At 38.1% G+C, this 23538-nt stretch overlaps 1 protein-coding gene and 1 non-coding gene across 3 annotated transcripts in view; one reads left to right on the top strand and one right to left on the bottom strand.

Moving 5' to 3' along the window:
* The window catches only part of arid3b.L (AT-rich interaction domain 3B L homeolog), a 42740-nt gene extending 20753 nt beyond the window's left edge, over nucleotides 1-21987 (top strand). Inside the window, exons 4-9 of one of the 2 annotated variants that reach the window (XM_018252948.2) lie at nucleotides 4215-4287; nucleotides 9870-10053; nucleotides 12314-12462; nucleotides 14600-14830; nucleotides 15850-15933; nucleotides 16100-21987. In XM_018252948.2, coding sequence (XP_018108437.1) covers nucleotides 4215-4287; nucleotides 9870-10053; nucleotides 12314-12462; nucleotides 14600-14830; nucleotides 15850-15933; nucleotides 16100-16257 — 879 coding nt within the window. In that variant the 3' untranslated portion in view covers nucleotides 16258-21987. Of the gene's footprint in view, nucleotides 1-4214; nucleotides 4288-9869; nucleotides 10054-12313; nucleotides 12559-14599; nucleotides 14831-15849; nucleotides 15934-16099 lie in introns of both variants that reach the window. The other variant, XM_018252947.2, reaches the window with a different exon arrangement.
* On the bottom strand, nucleotides 13502-13574 carry trnak-uuu. The gene has a single exon. It is a non-coding gene; the product is annotated as a tRNA-Lys (tRNA).
* Nucleotides 21988-23538: the final 1551 nt, after the last annotated feature.

Genomic DNA, 23538 nt, shown 5'->3' with positions numbered 1-23538 from the left:
CACTTCCTGCTCTCAAAAAAAACAAATGCATGCTTTGCTATGAGAGGCAGCATCCGATGATCAAGGGAGTTAACACTGCCACAGATGTTCTTAAGAGCACAACAATAGAATGATTTAGATACAAAATGTCACAGAAATAACCGTAATGTCAGTCAAACGTAATACAAAGCTTTAAAAGTGCATGGTATTGAAACATCATCTGTAAATATTTAATTATTGGGCATTTTCAATTACTGGGCCTCCAAGGATAATGGCAGATTTGGCTCAAAAATATCAAGTGCATATTTTCACACCAAACTGCCGTTAAATTCAATGACTTGTGGTGAAGATGGTTTTGTGGTGGTGTTCCACTGGAAATATTTTATGGATAAAGTAGGTCCCACATTTACATTCCCTGATTTTAAGTTTTCCCTCATTTTACATTGTTGTTTTGTGGTCCCACCTATATATTATGCATAACACATTTCCCCGATTTTCCTAGATTTAACACCATATTTTTCTGGTCCCTTGAAAAACATAAAATAAGTACCCAGAAAACTCCAAAAACCAGCATGCAAGAGCTATCAATTTGACAGTGGGTTGTGCTCTCTCTTTTCACCTGGGACCAAAGGGAGGGAGAAGTCGAAGAAGTGGGAGTTTAAACTAGCGTGTTAATATGATTAAATGTTTTAAGCTTGCCCACAGCTATTAACCCATATCAACCAGTCAGATGTTTTTCAGCTGACCAGTACATACTACATGCAGACCAGGTTGCTAGACAATTAGCAGACCATTTGTTACATTGCCTGCTTTAGGCTCATGCAATATGTAGCATTTGCATCATATTTCCAGTATGGAGAAATACCTAGTACTGCCTGATTCTGACTAGAATGGCAGCTGCTCAAATGCTCCAGTTTTTTTTCCCCAAAACCTACTTGTCACTTTCTGGGTAAACACCTTATGTGCCGTAATCCAAATAGCCAATGTTACCCTGAGAGAGATTTTGTAGCACTGTATATTGAGGTGCAACCCTTGGGTCCACACGATGCACCAAATGTTACCCCATTCTCTCTCTCTGTCTGCATTTACTTTAAATGGGCAGCATGCCCTCTTCTTCAGCATGACTTCAATAAACAACATTATTTTTATGAGCTAAACAGGAAAACTGAATATACTTCATGCTTTGTCTTTGCAAGGTAGATGGATTACCAGAGCATAGATAAATAGAAGGTCATTATGCAGAGTTTTATCTATGCACTGGTGATCTGATTCTCTTCCTTACAATTTCCAGTGTTCTCCTCTGTTAACAATATTTGTGCCCAGTCCATTCTGTATCTAATTGATGATGGTCATGAAATGGGTATGTTTTTTAATTCCAAACAATATGCTTCCATTTAAGATATGAAAGGTCAAATCAGTAATATTTGTGTGATACATTTCTTATCTTTGTCCCTGCTGAGCTCAATCCCTGAGTTTCATTAAATGTTAGAATTGATTCAATAGTTGCTAATATCCAACAGATGCTGCTGACAAATTTATCAACTAATGTAGCAAATTGTAACCGTTCAGAATGCTCCTGGATCACTGAGCTACCAGAGACAGCAACTTTAAACTTTACTTTTGGAAAAACACCAAAATATATAAGATGGAAAGGAATTGGAAAAATACTTCATTTCTGGTTAATAATCTTAAAAAATGTACTGTGAACAACATCTTTAACAAAAGCACAACAAATATGGCTTGTGGAGATATTATCGTGTAGGGCCCTGTTAGGATTTCTGAAAGGTCCACTCATTTTACAGCTAATCTAAATCTGATTGTGCCTTTCTCCCTCCATGCAGTCTAAAGGAGGCCATAGATGTTAAGATGTTTAAAGTATCTCTTTGTTAACTTAAGGTGGCCATACACGGAGAGATCCGCGCGTTTGGCGATGTTGCCAAAACGAGCAGATCTCTCTCCGATATGCCCACCTTGAGGTGGGCAATATCGGGCTGATCCGATCGTGGGTCCTAGGGCCCAACGATCGGATCCTAACGAACGGCAACGGGCAGTCGGATCACGGATCACCCCATCAACAAACAGATGCGGCCGCGATCCGACAGGATTTTTAGTCCCATCCGATCGAGAGCTGGCCAACTTTCGGACAGGTCTCGATCGGGAAAGCCCCCCGAGGGGCCCCATACACGGGCCAATAAGCTGCCGACTCGGTCTGTTTGCAGCTTTTATCGGCCCGTGTATGGTCACCTTAAGGACCTGAAGAGATTGTTTAAATGTACGATTTGTCAATCAACAAAAAAGACCATTTCAAGTGATATCGAGTAGTTGAAGCTAGGAAGCTGTGTAGCGGCCTGTTTGGTCCTGCAAACAGTTGGACAATGTATACATTTCACTGTGACCGATTAACATTTTCTAACCCGACATCAATTTTCTGTTCGATGTCGGATGAAAATTGTAAGATGCATGCTCTTCGATGCCCACTAAACCTCACAATACTTTGATGGGTTTGTCAGATCGCACGAAAATTGGTTGAAATAATCTTACCGTATATACTCGTGTATAAGCCGACCCGAGTATAAGCCGAGGTACCTAATTTTACCTATGAAAACCAGAAAAACTTATTGACTCTAGTATAAGCCTAGACACAACTCAGAAAAGTCTCAGAAATATCAAACAGTCGGTTTAATGTTAAAAATCAAGCCATGATGCTTAAAACATTAATTCATAGTACAATGATAAAAAAACCTCTGGTAGATGAAATAGATATATTAAGAAGACAGCTGCCTTACCGGTAAATTTGCTCCAATGGGAGGGGAGAGTCAGGAAGCTGCTCCCTGTAGTAGGCGCTGATCGCCTTCAAAGAGTTGTTAGTGGGTGGGAGGGGAAGCTGCTCTCTGCTGCTGGGCCTCTTCAAAGTTTAATCGATCGCTGGGGTAGGGGCAGCCCGGAGATGCTGGCAGGCAGAAGGGGCGAGCCGGGGATCATGCTTACTGCAGCCGGCGCCGGGCCCCTCCAAGATTTTTTGCGGGGGGCCGGCCCGGAGTTGTTACGGCCCGGAGTTGTCGCAGAGCTGATGACGTCAGTGTGCGCACCACCGGCAGCGGGACACACACTCCTTGCGCTGTTGCGCTTTTCTTCGCGGCGTGTTTCTGGCTGGGAGGGGGATGTTCCTTGTTGGCTCCTTAGGATCGGGGTCCCATGGATGGGTTGCGGGCCTACAAATTCACCGGTAAGGCAGCTGACCCACGTATAAGCCGAGGTAGGATTTTCAAGCACATTTTGGGTGCTGAAAATCTCGTCTTATACGCGAGTATATACGGTAACATCAATGGGCACTTTAACTGATTTGGAAGCGGGATGTACCAAATCCAGGATTCAGCCTTTTTTAGCCTGATTCAAACAGAAACAAATACCTGGCCAAACTCAATTCAAAATCACATGACATTTTCTTGCTCAAAAAAGGAAATTAAAATGTTTTCTAACCGTGCGTTACACGCAGTTCTCTTTTGTTCCAAATCTTTCATGGAGGTTTCTGGATTAAGCTGAATCCCAAAATAGTGGATTAGGTACATCTTTATGTGGAAGTGATTACAGAATGGTAAACATTTGCACACTTTTGAGTAGTAGTGTAGTAAAAGTAATTTACTGTAATGTCTTTGCTCGCCATTATAAGTTTAGTTATTATATGTATAAATACTTTTAGAACACTGTTTCATGCAATCTCTCATTTGTTTTAGGAATACACCAAACCCAACTGTCTGGCTAAACCAAATATATACAAATCCCCAAATAGTGGACTGGTGTAACTAATGTATATTCATACCTGTCTAGAAATGTCATTTAAATGAGACTGAAAGGTAGCCATAGCACAAACAAGTTGTATACATCTTTCACATTTGTGCCCAGCGGGATGTCTTGCAATGTATCAGACACAGTTTTAAAGGGATACTGTCATGGAAAACCTTTTTTTTTCTTTTTCTAAATGCATCAGTTAATAGTGCTGCTCCAGCAGACTTCTGCACTGAAATCCATTTTTCAAAAGAGAAAACTGATTTTTTTTTTTAAATTTTGAAATCTGATATGGGGCTAGTCAAATTAGTTTCCCAGGTGACCCCAGTCATGTGACTTCTACTGTAATTCTGAACCAGTTCTAAACTTCCCATGGAAAGCTACCTTTTGGGTGTTAGCTTGATCACACTATTTTCATTAATCATAAACTTTTTTTTTTTTCTTTAAAGTTATATGAACTGGACAGTGATCCTAAACGCAAGGAGTTCCTCGACGACCTCTTCCTGTTCATGCAGAAGAAAGGTGAGCTCAAAACTGCCATGCAGCAAATTCTCCTGCAAAGAAACACCAAGCAACACACAATGTTATTTAACTTAGTGACTGAAATCTACATGGGAAAATGAAGTTATATAATATTTTGTATTGCTTATTGCAGGGATCCCCAATCTTTTGAATCCGTGAGCAACATTCAGAAGTAAAAGGAGTTGGGGAGCAACACTAGCATAAAAAATATTCTTTGGGTGCCAAATAAGGGCTGTGATAGGCCATTTGGTAGCCCCTGTGTGGATTGTCAACCTAGATTGAGGCTCTGTTTGGCAGTGCACCTGGGTTTTATCCAACTAAAACTTGCTTCCAAGCCTGGAAGGGGTTGGAGAGCAACATGTTGCTCATGAGCTACTGGTTGGGGATCACTGGCTTAGTGTTTCTATGCTAAACTACACTGGAGGCTTTGTAGGATGTCTGATCAACAAAATGCATCCTGAAAGTCAGATCTAGTTGTGTGGGTCAAAATTTAATATCCATGTTCCTTAGGCTCATGGAATACAGGACCTATTTCTACAAGTCCGTTTTAAAGGATAGCACTTGTCAGCTAAGTGAAAGGCTTATTTTAGCCTAAAAATACTCAAATGTGCAGGTTCCTTTAAAACTAATGTCAGGCTCCTCAGCCATAAACTTTACATGTAAATGGTAAGATGTTTATTCCAAAATAAATGTATCCCAGCTGTAAAATAAGAGGATATTAGATGTCAACCTGGAGTTTTATGACTTATAGAAATTCACTCAGCCTTTGGCCTTGTGGTTTCATATGGTCTTGGAACTCTTCAGTGACTTGTATATCTGTATGATTTATAGTTTTGGGAACATTCATTTCATAATAGCAATACCTACCTCCCCTTCACCCCCTGAAATATAAGGGCATACTTTAGTGGTTATTAATGGTTCTTGTGTGTTATAAATAAATACACAAACCTCGAGACTGGGAAACTGACCTTTGAAACATCATCTGTTCACATATATTAACTACTTAGGGAAGGCTTCCTTTCCTACTATGGCTTAAGTAGCATATAGGGATAAGTGACCTAGTTGTGCAGTCATTTTATGTGTGTCAATGTCCTTTTACTAATTTTGTATCAGATGTGGGGTGTGTATTTATATGAAACATTAGTTAATGCTAATCCATGATCTGTATATTTTTGTATGGTTTATAAATGTCACACCTGCGAGACAAATGCAAAATGGGAAAACTACTTCTACACCAAACTGCCGAACTGCATATCTTTGTCCCTTATCAAAACAGTTAACATTTTCCAAAAATTAGCTCAAAACTTGCACTTAACCTTTATACATCAATGTTATCCACAATACTAAAGATTAATTCTGTATTACTGGAATATTTTTGCGATGAAATAGATGGTGATTAGAAGTTTGGTCTACTACACCTTAAAGGGATACTGTCATGGGAAAAAAAAAATTCAAAATGAATCAGTTAATAGTGCTGCTCCAGCAGAATTCTGCACTGAAATCCATTTCTCAAAAGAGCAAACAGATTTTTTTATATTCAGTTTTGAAATCTGACATGGGGCTAGACATTTTGTCAATTTCCCAGCTGCCCCCAGTCATGTGACTTGTGCCTGCACTTTAGGAGAGAAATGCTTTCTGGCAGGCTGCTGTTTTTCCTTCTCAATGTAACTGAATGTGTCTCAGTGGGACATGGGTTTTTACTATTGAGTGCTGTTCTTAGATCTACCAGGCAGCTGTTATCTTGTGTTAGGAAGCTGCTATCTGGTTACCTTCCCATTGTTCTTTTGTTTGGCTGCTGGGGGGAAAGGGGAGGGGGTGATATCACTCCAACTTGCAGTACAGCAGTAAAGAGTGATGGAAGTTTATCAGAGCACAGGTCACATGACTTGGGGCAGCTGGGAAATTGACTAGCCCCATGTCAGATTTCAAAATTGAATATTAAAAAATCTGTTTGCTCTTTTGAGAAATGGATTTCAGTGCAGAATTCTGCTGGAGTGGCACTATTAACTGATTCATTTTGGAAAAAATATTTTTCCCATGACAGTATCCCTTTAAATTTTGAAATCTGACATAGCACTATTAACGAATGCGTTTTGAGAGCGCAATAGTGCTTTACTGTACAGATACAGGACCTGTTATCCAGAATGCTTGAGACCTGGGGCTTTTCTGAATAACTGATCTTTCCATGATTTGTATCTACATACCACCTTAAGTCTACTAGAAAATCACGTAAACATTAAATAAACCCAATAGGCTGGTTTTGCCTCCAATAAGGATTAATTAATTATATCTACAAGCTACTGTTTTAGTATTACAGAGGAAGGGAATAAAAGGAAATCATTATTAAATTGAATAAACTGATTATTAATTGGATAAAATGCAGTCTATGGGAGATGCCTTGGCTTCATGGATAACTGGTTTCTGGATCCCATACTTGTACAAGAAGAGACAAATTTATGTTTTTAAAAAAATCTAAATTCAGCATTTTGCCAACAGAGTCAAATTGAGAAACTTGCCTGATGGCAGCAGCGCCCCAGCTCATACATATAGATACTCAAATCATGCGTCAGCCCATAGGCGAAGTGCACACAAAAGTTTTAGAGAAGAGAAAGAGAAAACTAAGTAATCAAGAACAATGCAGAACACATTTAAGTGACTCAAGGCAATAAAAAGAAAAAAAAGCAGTGAGATCTACATATACTTGTGCAGAGATCTGCTCTTTTTAATATACTCAATTCACCTGTTGCTGATTTACTCATAGAACATTCCTTCCAAGTACTGGACTAGGTCACTTTTAACAAGAATTTCATTCATTCTTTTGCTCTTAATTTATTTTTTCTCTCATACACATTTCAGTCAAAAATACATGTCTTCTATTCTCTCATATCTGTTTTGAGATTAAACTTCTAATGGCAATGGTCAGGCCCTGGTCCCGAGTGTAGTCTTTTCCTGCACCTCCTGTAGTTATGCATCTGTATACTTGCCAATAATGATTTCATTTGTCAAAATATTGTGCCAATGCATACGTTCATAACCGATTCTCCTTTTTCTGTGCATGGGCACCAATTCCCTCCCCTTTCACACAGATCCTGAAATCTGATAATCCTTGAAGATCTGTCACTATCATTTATTGAGGAAGTTGTTTTGTTTTGGGGGAGGTGAGGTGTACAATTGAAGGAGAGAAAACGAATGCTGGACTAGGGGGTTGGAAGTCTGACATTTGGAACATGATTAATGAAGCCATTACTACTGCTTGTGATAGATATCTGAGCTCTGATGCCCTTCCTGGAAACTTAATTCTATACAGAAACCTGGAAGGCAGGAAACAATATAGTGACGCTCATCACAAAATTGTGACTCGAAGCTCAGATACTTGGTTAAGTGTCTAATTTAACACTTCTGATGGGAAACAAATATAAAATGCAGTAATGTATAAAATCAAATAGTGGGTGTTTGAGTTCCTAGGAGCTATATACAATTGTATACATTTCAGAAAAATATATATTTTTTAAATGTAATATCAAGGCATTTACTGAAAATGTCTGAATATGGCACCAAAACATGTTTTCATTGCATATTGTTTATTTTGGCACAAATATTCTACACAAAAAAATTCACGGATGAGCCATCCTAGTGGCCACTTATTGATTGCACTGTTTTGTTGAAGTCTGTAGAACAGGGCTCTTACTGGGAGTTGTAGTTAAGTGACAGCTAAAGATCCCTGCTGTAATGTATGTGCTTTTATCTGATACATGGTGCATACAGTAGTATATAGAGAACATGAAATAATAAAAATGCCCTTTTAGTATCAGTCTGGGGAGACTTCGAGTAATGAAGCCCTATGTTAGATTGAAAGAGGTGGTTATAGAATGTCCTATTCCTACCAACTATGCAACTGGTCTCCATTATTTTTTTAGATTTTTAGTATTTGCCTTCCTTTAGTTAGAATATTTTCCTTAGTCTTTTTTTCTATACCCAATCTGTTAAGTTTAGAGAGAAGGCACAGGAAAGCATCCATTAATATGTAGAAATACCGTTTTATTTGCTGCAGGGCAACAAAGAGGCAGATTTAGTTACTTATTTAGTTCCAGGGCTTGGCCAGTATGAGCATAGGATCCTCCACTGGCTTCATTACCTGCTATGATCCATCATTGTTCTGATGTGTCACAACTAAACATCAAATAGTATTCATATCCCTGTATTCTGTTTGGTATTACGCATTTACAAGTCCGATATGGGTGAACCAGCCACCTTATATTAATTGTAAGGTTTGTAGCACACCCTTTGGTCTTCATTAAATCTATGTAATGTATCCATCTCACCTCAAGAAACACTCGTCAAGGGGAGATTCCTGTGACAATAATACATTTTAGTGGTGACTGTTGCTACTTTTGACACTACAATGGGATGGTAGGGGAAGGGTTTCATATCAACACCCTCCTCCAGCAGGTGGTACTTGGGTAAATAGAAAGTATGTGTGTGTGTGACTGTCTTTTAAGGTGTTTGCTGCCTTTGTACTGTACTCAACTCTGTGGTGGACAGAGGCCTAAAAATAACTGTTTTGCATTGTGTCCATATTTTGTGCTCATATCTGAAGATGTATGTTTGAATTAGTATTCTTTTCTTTCCATTCACTTTTATGTACAATACATTACATCTAATCAGCTATAGTAACCAATCATTTATTGATTACATGTTTAAGTGTAAGGTCACACTGGGAGATTTGGGGAGATTTAGTAGCCCGGTGACTAATCGCCTCTTCTTTGGGGCGACTAATCTCCCCGAACTGCTTCCCCTCATCTTACGTCTTCTAGAATGAAAATCGCCTGTGGCATGGCACTCGCGTCACTTTGTTTTCTGAAGTCACCTGAAGGAAACGTCGCCCGACTTCGGAAAACGGAGCGACGCGAGTGCCATGCCACAGATGATTTTTCATTCTAGCAGGGGCAAGTAGTTTGGGGAGATTAGTCTCCCAAAAGAAGAGGCGATTAGTCACCGGGCAACTTATTCTCCCCGAATCTCCAAGTGTAACCTTACCCTAAAACATCTTTTTGGTAGCTATGTGTTCCTGCACATACTCTACTGCCATTGATTAGACTTCCATTGTGATCAATGTCTGGGCACTAGTCGCTGGTCTTAACCTCAAGCACTGCTCACAGCATGGCCTCTACATTACTTGCTTTTATTTGTTTGTTGTCAGCAGTTTTTTGTTTTTTTTCTCTATGCATTATTAATCCATGTTGTGGTGTACTACAAAAAAAATCTCTGGACATATGGATAGTCATAAAGTAGAATGGTGAGTGGTGTAGAAAGGCTGGAACTACAGGCAGAACATTTAACTCTTAAGAGGAGGAAATTAGCATGTTGCCTTCCTCTTAATGGTAGATCAGGGCAGTATGTAAAGCATTATACACTGTCCTCCACTTGTAGTCTCATATACTAAAACATACTTTTTAAACATAATATAAATTATAATTATGCTCATTATTAACATTGGTTGAACTTAAATGCCACAGCTTCTTTTTCTCCACCAATATTTTTCTCCACCAATTTTCTTTTTTTTCTTCTTCTTCTTCAATCAGGTACACCAATTAGCCGTATCCCTATCATGGCAAAGCAGTTGTTGGACCTCTACATGCTATATAAACTTGTGACAGAGAAAGGTGGTCTTGTGGAGGTGATCAACAAGAAGATCTGGAGAGAGATTACTAAGGGGTTAAGCCTTCCTACATCTATCACTAGTGCAGCTTTTACTTTACGTACACAGTAAGTAGTTGCTGTTCTTGCAGGGATCTTCTTGTGCAGTGCATTATATCATTAGTTTTTTGGAAATGTTTTAATAAATGTAAATGTATCCAAAGCAAAGCCTGAATGGTAGCCACATTTAGTTATGTGTTTTGACTTTTCAAGCAGTGTGCATGTTACACCACTTCATTATTTATAAAGTAACTGTTTTAATAAATGTAAATGTATCAATAGCAAAGCTCAAATGGTAGCTGCATTTAGTTATACAGGTATAGGATCCCTTATCCGGAAACCCGATATCCAGAAAGCTCCGAATTACGGAATGGCTGTCTCCCATAGACTCCGTTTTATCCAAATAATCCAAATTTTTAAAAATGATTTCCTTTTTCGCTGTAATAATAAAACAGTAGCTTGTACTTGATCCCAACTAAGATATAATTAATCCTTATTGGAAGCAAAACCAGCCTATTGGGTTTATTTAATGTTCAAATTAATTTCTAGTAGACTTAAAGCATGAAGACCCAAATTACGGAAAGATCCGTTATCCGGAAAACCCCAGGTCCCGAGCATTCTGGATAACAGGTCCCATACTTGTATATGTGTTTTGACTTTTCAAGCAGTGTGCATATTACACCACTTCATTATTGATAAAGTAACTGTTTTAATAAATGTAAATGTATCCAAAGCAAAGCCCGAATGGTAGCTGCATTTAGTTATATATGTGTTTTGATTTTACAAGCAGTGTGCACTTCATTATTTGATAAAGTAAGAAACTTTAAAGTGATACGGACACTAAAAAATGACTTTTTAAAATATGAATGTACATTAAAAGTTACCTATAGGTCATGTTGATCGTGAGAGGTTTGTTTTTGTAAGCAATTGTTTGTTGAAGTTTTTAAACCTTACTGTTTGCCAACTTGACTGTCAGAGTTTCTAATGCTAACAGACTACTGCTGCACAAATATGGCAGCCCCCTCATACATGAACATGGGGGATCAGACAGGTAATGTAAACGCATTGTGCAAATTCTTTATGGCAAAGTTATAAGTTGCTTTCAAAGGAAATATTATGATAGATGTTCTGGTGTAGTATCTCTTTTATAAGTGATTTATTCATCTTTCGTATCTTTATATGTGGCACTTAATATATGTTTAATGGAAGGATCACTTGCTTAAAGGGGTGGTTCAACTTTAAAGGGATACTGTCATGGGGGAAAAAAATTTTTTCAAAACACATCAGTTAATAGTGCTACTCCAGCAGAATTCTGCACTGAAATCCATTTCTCAAAAGAGCAAACAGATTTTTTTTATATTCAATTTTGAAATCTGACATGGGGCTAGACATTTTGTCAGTTTCCCAGCTGCCCCTGGTCATGTGACTTGTGACTTGTGCCTGCACTTTAGGAGAGAAATGCTTTCTGGCAGGCTGCTGTTTTTCCTTCTCGATGTAACTGAATTGAGTTAACATGGGTTTTTACTATTGAGTGTTGTTCTTAGATCTACCAGGCAGCTGTTATCTCGTGTTAGGGAGCTGCTATTTGGTTACCTTCCCATTGTTCTTTTGTTTGGCTGCTGGAGGGGGGGGAAGGGAGGTGTGATATCACTCCAACTTGAAGTACAGCAGTAAAGAGTGATTGAAGTTTATCAGAGCACAAGTCACATGATTTGGGGCAGCTGGGAAATTGACAATATGTCTAGCCCCATGTCAGATTTCAAAATTGATTATAAAAAAATCTGTTTGCTCTTTTGATAAATGGATTTCAGTGCAGAATTCTGCTGGAGCAGCACTATTAACTGATTCATTTTGAAAAAATAAATGTTTTTTCCCATGACAGTATCCCTTTAAGTTAACTTTTAGTATGTTATGGAATGGCTCATTCTAAATAATTTTTCAATTGGCAATCGCTTTTTCCTTTTTATCATTTTTGAATGATTTGCCTTCTGTTTCTGGTACTTCCCAGCTTTCAAATGGGGGTCACTCACCCCATCTGGGCAAAAGATCAACTCGTTTAATAACCTCACTAAATGAATGGTTTTTATGGTGTATGGCCACCTTAACAGACAGTAGTTTGGCAAATTTTGTAAAACAAACATGGTAATTAGGGGGTGTGGCCACAGGAAGGGGTGTGGTCAAAAAATTACTGCGCTACGTGCGGAAAAAAAAATTTTGTCCCTCTTTTTACTTCCAAAATGTTGGGAGGTATGCCTAAATGTTTTGTTGTCTATATCTACCACCTTGTAGTAGTTGAGTATATATGTCTGTTTCCTTTTTTCTTTTTTAGATACATGAAGTACCTTTACATTTATGAGTGTGAGAAGAAATCTCTTAGTTCTCCAGCAGAGTTGCAGGCTGCTATTGATGGCAACAGGAGAGAAGGCAGACGCCCAAGCTATGGATCATCTTCTTTTAGCTATTCTCCAACTCCACAAGGTACCGCTGGACTACTCGGAGCGAACAAGATTCCTGTAGCCTTAATGGGAGGTCACTCCAGCACCCGCATCTCACCCATGACCGCTTTGAAAAAAGGTCTGTTGATGGATGCTAGTGAGAATAAATATATAATATAAGCTGCTCTGGAAGATATTTTGTTGGAAAAATAGTTTACTGCAATCGCAGCAAAGTATATTCACTTTATTTGTCCGTACTAGAGCACATTTTAAAACAAAGTATGATATATATAACTCTAGTAAGCATTCCTCTATACCATCGTGCATTCTGCAAAATTGTGCTTGGTTCCAGGGAACACTAACACATTATTCCACCAAAATGGAGCACCCTTTAACTAATTTCCCACCCCACATAACCCTTTCAATCTCCATTTGAGATTTCATTACTCTATCATTATACATACAGCCCACAGTACCTGCCCAAACTGCAATTTGGAGTTGGCCTCCACACTTTTATTTAAATATTCTTTCCCTCTGCGCCAGTGGAGTGAACCCTAATAAAACCTGAAATCTGAATTGCTAGTTATTTTGCTGTAACTTAAGCTGGATACACTAGAAGATCTGCTCGTTTCACAAGGGTGCTACATGAGCAGATCTGGGCTTGATTTGGCCACCCTCACGCTTGGCCAAATCGTGGCTATTGGTCTAAGAATCATATAGAGGGGTCTACAGATTAATAAGGATCAGTGTGTCAGTGCAACCCTTGTTAGAGGAAGTGTGGAGGGAGGTGATTGAGGATTAGTGGATGATGACTCTCTCTTTAGGGGGGTTTAGTTCTCCTTTAAATACAAGCACTGGAAATAATTAAATCAAATTTAAGAGCTTCTATGAAGGAGGATATGGCAGAAGCAATTTTGTTTCTAAGAACAATATTTAAAATATATTAAAAATATTAAAATATAATGTACTGTTGCTCTGCACTAGTAAACCTGGTATGTTTTTGCTTCAGAAAGACTACTACAGTTTATCATCTTCATTTATTTATATAGCGCCGACAAGATACGCAGTGCTTTAAAATTGAGCACCCGAACAGGGACATGAACCCTGGACCCTCAGTTTAAAAATCTGATGCTCTACCGACTGAGCTATCTGGGCTTGTTTATATAAACAAGCTGCTGTGTAGCCGTGGGAGCAGCCATTCAAGCTGAAAAAAAGGCACAGGATACATAGCACATAGCAGATAAAACACTATTGTACTGGACAGAGCTTATCTGTTATGTCTTTCTGAAGCAAACACACCAGTTTTACCAGTGCAGAAAAACAGTACATTATATTGTAATTACAGTCAGAGGTACCATACATTGAGTTGAAGGGTTTATGTGCTGACTCCACTGCCCTGGTCTATTTTGTAGCACCTACTAGTAACTCTGGGGGGCTCATTTATAAACAATGGGCAAATTTGCACCTGGGCAGTAACCTATAGTGACCAATCGGTAACTGGCTTTCTTCAGCCTCCTGCAGGTTGAGCAAAGCTTTGATTGGTTGCTATGGGTTGCCCAGGTGCAAATTTGCCCAGTGTTTATAAATGAGCCCCTGTGTGTCTTCAACATGATGGGGGGGGGATTACTTTTCACATATTGTAGATGAATGTATGTATGAATTGTATGAATTCATTGGCAGGTTCCAATATACAGTCAGGATAGTACTGTTTAATCATACAGGAGAACATGTCAATTGCCTCTGTTCACCTGGAATTGTGTGTTTAATATTGTGTCCTTACCAGGTCAGCCAACATGATGTGCCATATGTCACCCTGAATGGACTTCAATTTCCATGACCTGTAATATGGTACTTGGCCTTACCCTCCTGTCTTATTATGGTCCCAAACGTTTGCAATTAATTCTAATATATCTTAAAGCAAGGAATTCATTGTATTTTATACATAATCGATCGTGGTTGGGGGAGTTGGTAATCAGGGGCACAGATAAAACCAAAGATGCGCCTGTTTAAAGTGTAAGTTGTAGGTTCTTTTTGCATATTTTGTAGCGTGCAGTCAAAAGTTCACAAGTTGTCTTTTGTGCTGAAGACCTGGTGTATACCTTACAAGTCCTGTTTTACTATTCAACGGTGCAAATGCAGAATTTAGTTTATGGATTAATCGCTGGTTTATTACTTTTTAGGTGACAATCCTGTTGGCTTGATGGCAGGCCGCATGCTGCAACAGACTCCTGGTGTACGTGCAGCATCCTTTGAACAGCTGAAGGATAGACTGGAGACTGGCGAGCCCCCAGAAAAGAGAGCTTCTCGAACATCTATAGAGGAGCAGCAAAGGCTCATGCAGCAAGCGCTTCAGCAGAATTTTCTTAACATGGCCCGACAGATACCTATGAAACTAAAAATTAATGGCAAAGGTAAGTAGCATTTTTTGTGTTCACTGAATTGTATTCCATTTATTACAGGTATAGGATCTATCTGGAAAATGTGGGACTGGGGTTTCCCAGATAAAGGTTTTTTTTCTTTCATTAAGACACGACACCTTGTTAAATATAATTTAAAAAGGAAACCTAAAAGGATTGTTTCGATTCATTTGTACAACTTAGTTCGGATCAAGTACAAGATACTATTTTATTATTACAGAGAAAAAAGAAATCATTTTCTAAAGTTAGAATTATTTTGTTAAAATGGACTCTCTGGGGGATGGCCTTGCAGTAATTCAGAGCTTTGTGGATATTAAGTCTCAGAATAACGGCCCATATATATATACATCACAAAAGACCTGTGAGTGGTCTTAGTGGAACGTTGGTTCAATAAACTTCTATTTCTTTGTTCATCACCAAAGACCTGAGAGTGCGGTGTAATATGATGTTTATATATATATATATATATATATATATATATATATATATATATATATATATATATATATATATATATATAGTACCCCTTTTGTAAAATATAGGGATATTATAAGTTACCGAGGAGTTTCATGACCATATAAAAACACAAGGCTGAGTGTTTTTATACAGGTCATGGAACTCCGAGGTAACTTCTAATATCCTCATATTTTGCAACTGGGGGTACTATATTTATTATAATACATGAATTTCAGTGAGTCATGTGACAGAAATGACATCAGAACTCACTGTTTATAAAGATATAATTTACAAGATTTTCATGGCTTTTGTGTATTATATAAATATATACACACACATGCGACAGGAATTCTGCTAGCGCAAGAGATCTAGATCATGAAAACTCAGCAATAACGTTTCATTTGTTTCAAAACCACATTTACCCAATATTACACCATGAGATTAGGCAAAAGTAAACTTTTTTTTTTTTTTACTTTTTTTTATGACTGCAACAGTCTTCCTTTTCACATTTTTCTATTCTGTCAAATCCTCGCTAACCTACTTCTCCTTCTGAGTAGCACAGGACCGGCAAGAGGCAGCTCTGAATCTGGCAACAAGCAGTATCAACATGTCTATTGAAATTAATGGCACGATGTATACAGGTGAGTTGAAATAAAAAGCCATGCTTCCTTTTCAACATACATTAATCATCTTGCCATTTGGTTTGGTTTGACTGGATGCCTGGCCTTGTGTCCTGGCATTGTTTTCATATTTTTTTTTTACTTTCAAGTTTCTACCTTTCCACAATAACCCTTTCCATTTTTCCAGGTATCCTGTATGCTCAGAAACCAGTTCCTTTAATTGCTGGGTACACTGGACAGAGTGTGGGGAGTGGCAGCAGCAGCAACACTTCCCAGGCATCACAGAGCCCCACTTCCTCTAGGGGAACCCCAGGGGCTGAGCCCTCCACCAGCTGGTCCATCTGAGCTCCCATGCTATGGGGAGAGCGAGAACCAAAAATTGGGGATGGAGGGGAAATATGCTTTTTTTTTTCTACTTACCTCCTTCGCAAGAAAGCGTTACACAACCGTACCTACCTCAGCTTGCAGAAAGACATTAACTTGGCTTACCTCACATTATGGAAAACTTACAACCGACTTACCTCGTGTTTTAAAATGGCATTACACAGCTTCAGTGACCTACGGGATACAGGGGGACAAGAGGATTAGCAAATGCCTCTTTTGGGGCAGCATCTCTCTTGTGCTCTATGGCATTTTAGGAATGTAAATGTACAGCAAATAGTTGTCCTGTCACTGCATTCCTCATTCTTTTAAGTTCTAGGGAAGAGATCATCTCTTTTATGGGAAAGGCACAATGAAAAGGGGGTCATCTAATTTGGGAAACTTGAGAAATGCAAGATGGTGGCAAGGACATTTCTACTAACCTTGGGATACATACCTACCCATAACTCCATAGAGCACTAGAATCTACATTCCCCCCTGTTGCTGTGGTGCTAACCTCAGAATGAATTATTGACTTTTATATAGGTTGGAAAAGCTGAAACCATGTGTGGTTTTTATCAAAATTCCTTCCTGAATGAGAAGGCGAGTTTTTAAGTGTCCTATCATTTAAGACTGGACATATCGACATATACACCTTATATTCACACGTTGAAAGGTGCAGTCATGTTGCTTTTGCTGTTCTAGAGATTCATTTAACTTGTGTATTTGGAGTTACTGATACTTGTCACTAACCTACAGCAAGCATCCATTTTGGTTGAGACAAAAAACAAAAGTGGATGTTATACTGCAGTTTTTAATTGCATAATATCTATCACCAAAGACCAGAAGTGTATATAATGTCCTTCTCCTTCTGCCACAGATGTAGAAGACTGCACCTTTCTAAATCACACTGTTAGCAAAAATATACATATTCCATCAGCAAAATACTAAGTGGAAGAAATCTTATTCAAAGCCACACAGCATGCATTATCTTTTTTATTTAGTGTTTGGGGTTTTAGGGCACTGTAGCATTGGGTATAATGGGAATGTGTTTTAGTTACCTTGATTAGTGAATTTCCTCAGATCCATGGTTGCCCAAGCTCCTAGAATAGACTGCTGCAATACAATTCAAAAACTGATATTTGAGATACTCTTCACAGCACATTAGAAGAACAAAATGACAGAGGCCTGCAATTTTTTTTTATTTAGAAAAAGATATTCCAGCTAGGGATGGGAGAATTTGACCCGTTTCGTTTCGCCAAAAATTCACCGCCAGTGAAATGTCGCAAACACCCTATGGGCGTCAAAAACATTTTGTCGCGCGGCGAATTTTTTTTTTTGACGCGTGTGTTTTTGTCTGGTTTTTTTTTTTTGACGCACGCCGCCATACAAGTCTATGGGCGTAATTTTTTCTGCGAAACGAGGCGAAACAAATTCACCCATCCATAATCAGCTTTCCATTTTTAACGTATATTTTGCTTCTTTTTGGCAGGAAACCTTTATGTATTTTGTAAAGGTTGTAAACGTCTGTGAGTGTAATGTATCATATTTTAGGGAGTGTAATCATATAGGCAACAAAAATAATGCTTGGATCAAATCAATTTTAACAAATTTCTATTTCATTAATTAGATTTTTTTTTAAAAAAACAGTTACGAATCAGATTTCAGCAACATTTGTATTTCAAACTTCCATTGACCTTTTTTTTTTTTTTTTTAAGTTTTGTGATAAGAGCAGTAATGCACAATTTTTAAAACTGTTTGCTAGATTTCCAAAATAAAGGCCCTGATTTGGTGTATGTACAACACAGCTATTTAAATTATTGGATTGATAAAACCATGTCTTTAAGCTGACTTGGTGCAAAGACTGAGTTGTCTCCAAATGTTTTGTGTAACTTTTCGGAGGCCATCTTTATGACAATCGCATTGCCTGTAGGGGCACATTGCATCCTCAATCATATGTTTGTGACGTTTTGATTTGATAGATTTTGTGTGTTTTATTAAGCGTAATTAGTGGATAATTTCAAAAGCATTAATGGAGCAAGAGTATTTTGGTGCATGTCTGAGCTGTTACACGCTTCTTAGGGGAGATGCAAAAAAAAAAAAAAAACAAAGGTCCAGAGTTCTAAAATCTGTTTATCAAAGGCTATCAAAGAGGCTGTGAACTTTGTTTGATGTATCTTTTCTACTGAAAATTTTCGTAGACTCCTACCAATGCTTTTAGAATGTCCTAATTTGGGTGTTAGTGCAGAATAGAGTTCAGGTTAAGTTTGCAGGGCAGTTCATCAAGATGAAGGAATATGGCACTAAGGGTATTTATGGAGAACAACAGAATTCAAAATGCACCGAAGTACTTATCAGGCCTGCACTAGTAATCTGTAGATTCCGGCAAATGCCAGAGAGGCTGCTGAATGATGCCATAAAGTCACCTTTTGCTGGGCCTGTTTGGGCCTCTGTATGGTTGAAATGCCAGGGCCTATTTTGAATCTTAGTCTGGACCTGTTACATATCTCCACTTTCTGCAGAGAAACAGGGCAGATCTTTGCTGTGATAGATAGCATGTGCTTGGAAATGTCAAGTCGAGCATATCTGAGTAGAGACCAACTCACTGTCATTGCCAGGGTGATTATATACTTGTGTAGGCAGAGCATTCCCTCTACTCCTTTGTAGGAAGTGGTGCCAGGTGATTAGCCCTGTGCTATAGCTCTAACATATGCAAATTCAAAAAGATAATATGCTTGCACAGAGTTTTGTTTTAGTGCTTCTGCAAGTTGCTTGCATTCTACATTTTTAGCCGTTTAAATGATCTTTGCAGTATTATAGTGTATATAAACCGTTCTTGTTTGTTTCATATCGGAACCCAACAAATAGCAAGAAAGCTGTGATAGGCTGTATGTACAGCTCTAAAGTCCCCAGTGAAGAACCGCACAATATCCAAAGTTAACTCTCAGATCTCCAGCCCAAGCTGCCTTGTTTTTATTTTTGTTGAGCTATCGGTCCCATTTAGCAGTGCAAAACTGTTAATATCATTTAAATGGCTACGATTAGAAAGTTAAATTTTCAGAACAGCACTACTCTGAGTGTGTTTAATATTTTTGTCCCCTTTAAGATTTGTTGGTTTCTTTTACCTTGATCCCAAAAAAGAAAACTTCCTTGTGGTCCATTGTCGCGTTCGATAGGCAGGCAGATTTTTCTAAAACTAGTGTCTTGTCTTATAACTTTACCAAAGTAGTTGGCCTTAATGACATGTATGAGATTATAGTTTGGTCCTTTAATATTTATAGGCTATCCCTTTTATTATTTATTTCAATAACCTTAATGGAATACATGACGTAGATTCATGAAAATCAAAGAAGTTCTAAATCTGTCAATACATGATGATGAATAGCAGACCTGTCCTACTGACATAATATATAAATAAGAGAATAACGAAGTCTAAATTCAATCAACTGAAATTCCTAAATAAATATCTATTAGGCAATTTTCATTTATAAATAAATCTGTTATAAAGTAAGGATGCACCGAATCCAGGATTCGTTTCGGGATTCTGCCTTTTCCAGCAGGATTCAGATTCTGCCCGGCCGAACTGAATCTGAATCCTAATTTGCATATTCAAATTAGGGATGAGTAGGGAAATTGTGACTTTTTTGTCACAAAACAAGGAAGTAAAAAATGTTTTCCCCTTCCAACCCCTAATTTCCCCATATTCTAAATAGGATTCGGTCGAATCTTTCAGGAAGGATTCGGGAGTTCGGCCGAATCCAAATTAGTGGATTCGGTGCATCCCTTTTATAAAGACATACAATAAGATTGCTATATTAAAAAATAAAAAAATAAAAAAAAGCTTTTGCATTATTACCAGTTACTGATAACTTTAATTATTAGTCCCTATAAAGAGTCTTAAATATCTTATGTTAATAAATGTTTCTAATCCCTTCAAGCATCCATTAAAAAGAAATATGGTCTTCCAGATACTCTCCCCATGTAGCACAGCTACGCAGATTCCTGGTGCTGCTACTATTCCTTAGAGATTGACATATTGTGTCACCTATTCAAAAAAAGAGAAGAGAATAACCACCTCTAGTATGGAATATTCTGAAAAATTATTTTATTGAAGACGTATTAAAAACTTTACACGCTCCATAAAGGAGGCTAAATCATTGTCTCAGTAATCTCAAACTGTACGAAGGGCATCAGATCCAGGCTGCAGCGTGTCACCATCCAGTGGAATCAGACATGCATCTGTAATGCTTACATATATGTCTGTGTGTGTGTGTTTATACACACGCACACACGCACACACGCACACACACACACACACACACACACTTCCTGCATCTTCTGCTCTTCCTGCAAGAGAAAGGGGTGCCTTTAATATTGCTTTAATACATTTACAGAATATACCACACTAGAAGTATTTATAATAGAAATATTTATTTTGTTTAGTATCGCCAGTGTCGAACATGTTATCTGTGCTTTAGTAGAAAGTAGTTAACATCTGGATTTCTTAAAATAGATACATGCAATAAGTTATAAAAGAAAGCTGTTAAAAATGATCTAGAACATCTGGATTTCATTATAACACACACACTCTAGATTTGCCGCAATATATGCACACAATAAGCTTTCTGCTACCTTATGGCGGAGCATGAAATGGTGTTGGGCACCGCCAGATTTTTCTGAACTGTAGCAATGTTACCTTAGGGAAATGTCGGACCTCATGAATGGAACTTGTTTAGTTGTGATATTAGCTTGAATTATATTATTTGCTGTTAAATACTTGAAGCACCACATGCTCAAAACATGTACTTTTGTATTGTGAAAACTGGGATACCTCTAATTTTGAAAGTGTAGCTCCAAATCAGTCTGCCAGGGTAAACATAGGCAACTGTACTTGGCCAGTGCTGCCCAGTTTATCTCATCAACATTACACTCAAGGGATAGGGCTCCCACTGGGACAGTCCTGCAAGACAAAGTCTGGTTGGCACCTGCAGGGTTAAGCGGTCGTTATTTTCACACAACAACAGATAAAGCTCATTTCACTTGTGACATATTTTGAGTAGCTGGTGCTTTTTCTCACATACCTCAAAACCATCTTTTCTTCTTCATGAAGGCAAGACACTGAATTTTTATAGAATATGGGGCATGGAAATGCAGTGGGCCTGCTAAGCAATGAGCATAAGAGAATGGCTTTAGATTGTCCAGGTAATGTTTACCCTCAGCTGAATTCTGGACAGAATATTATTGTTCATTGGTGGACAGTGTTCGCACGGCCCATTTCACATCCCCAGATTAATTACCTCAGCAAAAAGTTGTATTCTGTTATTAAATTGTTTTTGCATTATTTCAGCCTTTTTATGTGTCGGAGAGACGGAGAAGTGATACAACTCTCTGGTTCTGAAAAGGTTTTATTCTTTTTGTAATATTTGTGTGGTCTTGTGTATTTTTTTCTGTGTGTATATTTTTTTAATGTTAAACCAAAGAACCTCGGGGATAGGGGAAAACTATGAGTTTTAATCACTATTTTTAAGCCTTAGAAGTAAAGTCTGAACTCCAGGCACACATTGGGTGGGTGAAAGTAAAGGGTGGGGAGAAGAATGTTTTAGGCATAAAGGGGAAGGAGGAGGAATAGGTTGCCTCTGGTACAAAGATATTGTTTGTTAAGGAAATTTTTAATGATTTTTGCAGTAAAGTGTCAATTAAAAGAACGGAAAAAAATTAGTCTGTCTCCAGTTTTTGCCTCTTGTCTTCAGTTTGGTTGTACGTTTGTTTTTCCTCTGTATCCAGGAAGTTTAACGGAAATGAGATTAATGCTAATAGAATCTATTTCCTAAATCTTACACAAGGTGCATTTTCACACTGGTCCATGCTAGAGCCACGGGAATGCAGGTCTTGTAGACACTTGCAGGCAAAAAATCCACTTTCCCTCTGATCATCTTCAGCTGCTCTGCTGCACCCAAAAGCATAGTCTCCATTCAGGTGCAGGCAGATGCAGGAGATGTCTGCAAAAAAACCTCGGAAGTTTGCATTTCACAGCCGATCTGCTGCGTCTGCCTGCGTCGAGCAGAGACTATGCTTCCAGGTGCAGGCACATTAACCTGAACAGAAGAAGCGGATCCTCTACCTGTGTTTCTCTGCAGGCCGAGATCCGGCCTTAGGTTTCACTTTATATATCTGAAGTGTCTAGAAAAAGCCACCTTCAACTTTCAGTGGGCCATAGATTTTGATTTTTAAAACAATATCTGCCCATATTTGAATTTTTAGCTGATAAATGGCTTTCTTGCAAAGTACTCTTACTACTTCTCTTAGCAATGCTTCTTTAAGAAGGCAATATATTTGGTAAACGCAAGAATGCATTCTTACAGATGTGTATAATTTGACCATTGGGAATGCCATTTCTAAGAAATTATTTCATTACTTAGCTCTACCAAGTGATTACTTATGGTTTCTTATTATTGAGAAATGAATTACAAGTAAGCTCTACTTTAAATACTAGTGAGGATAATGTCAAAGTCTGCTCATATAATATGGCTATTAATAGACGCAACAAACACTCATTTAAACGTTATTGTTGTTGTCAAGGCTTGATTGTTTACCAATTATCCATTTGCTTTTCATTTAAATGTTCAAGATATTGTTATAAGGTAAAAAAAAAAACCTGACAAATTATCTTAATATATGTGGAGACTTTCAATATGGATCTGTTATCCAGAATGTCTGGGCCCTAGTTTTTTCCAGATAAGAATTATTTTCAAAATGCCATACCTCAAGGCTGCTCAAATGAAAAAAAAATTTGAAATTTGAAAAAATTTAAATGGTAAAAATCCAATTGGATGGCTTTGTCACAATCCTGAATGTATGCAGTTCATATGCATCAATTTATGTAGTGAAAGTGACGTTTATTTTGCTTGACTAACATAAAATAGAGTTTGGAATTATTTCTCCTAGGTAATAGGTCCTTTTTATTTATATTCTTAGGTGTAACTGAAAACTAATACTTCATACTGATCTAGTTAAATTAGCACACACATTGCACCATCATTTATAGCCATAATGAGTTTATGGTGCTTGAGACATTCAAGTATCGGCTAACTTAATTTCTGATATGTTACCATCATTTAAGTGTGAAAAAATAAAACAAAGTCAAACTTTTTTGATCCAGAAGAAGATTGAAAGCTCGATCTAAAGCCTTTGCCTTTTGCATCAGAGTGGAAGTTTCCTGACTCTTAGGGTCAGGGCACACAGGCAGATTCTGGGAGATTAGTCGCC

The sequence above is a fragment of the Xenopus laevis genome, chromosome 3L, assembly GCF_017654675.1.
Source record: "Xenopus laevis strain J_2021 chromosome 3L, Xenopus_laevis_v10.1, whole genome shotgun sequence".
NCBI lineage: Eukaryota > Metazoa > Chordata > Amphibia > Anura > Pipidae > Xenopus > Xenopus laevis.
Note: the sequence above shows the minus strand (reverse complement) of the source record. Positions and strands in the feature narration are given on the sequence as shown.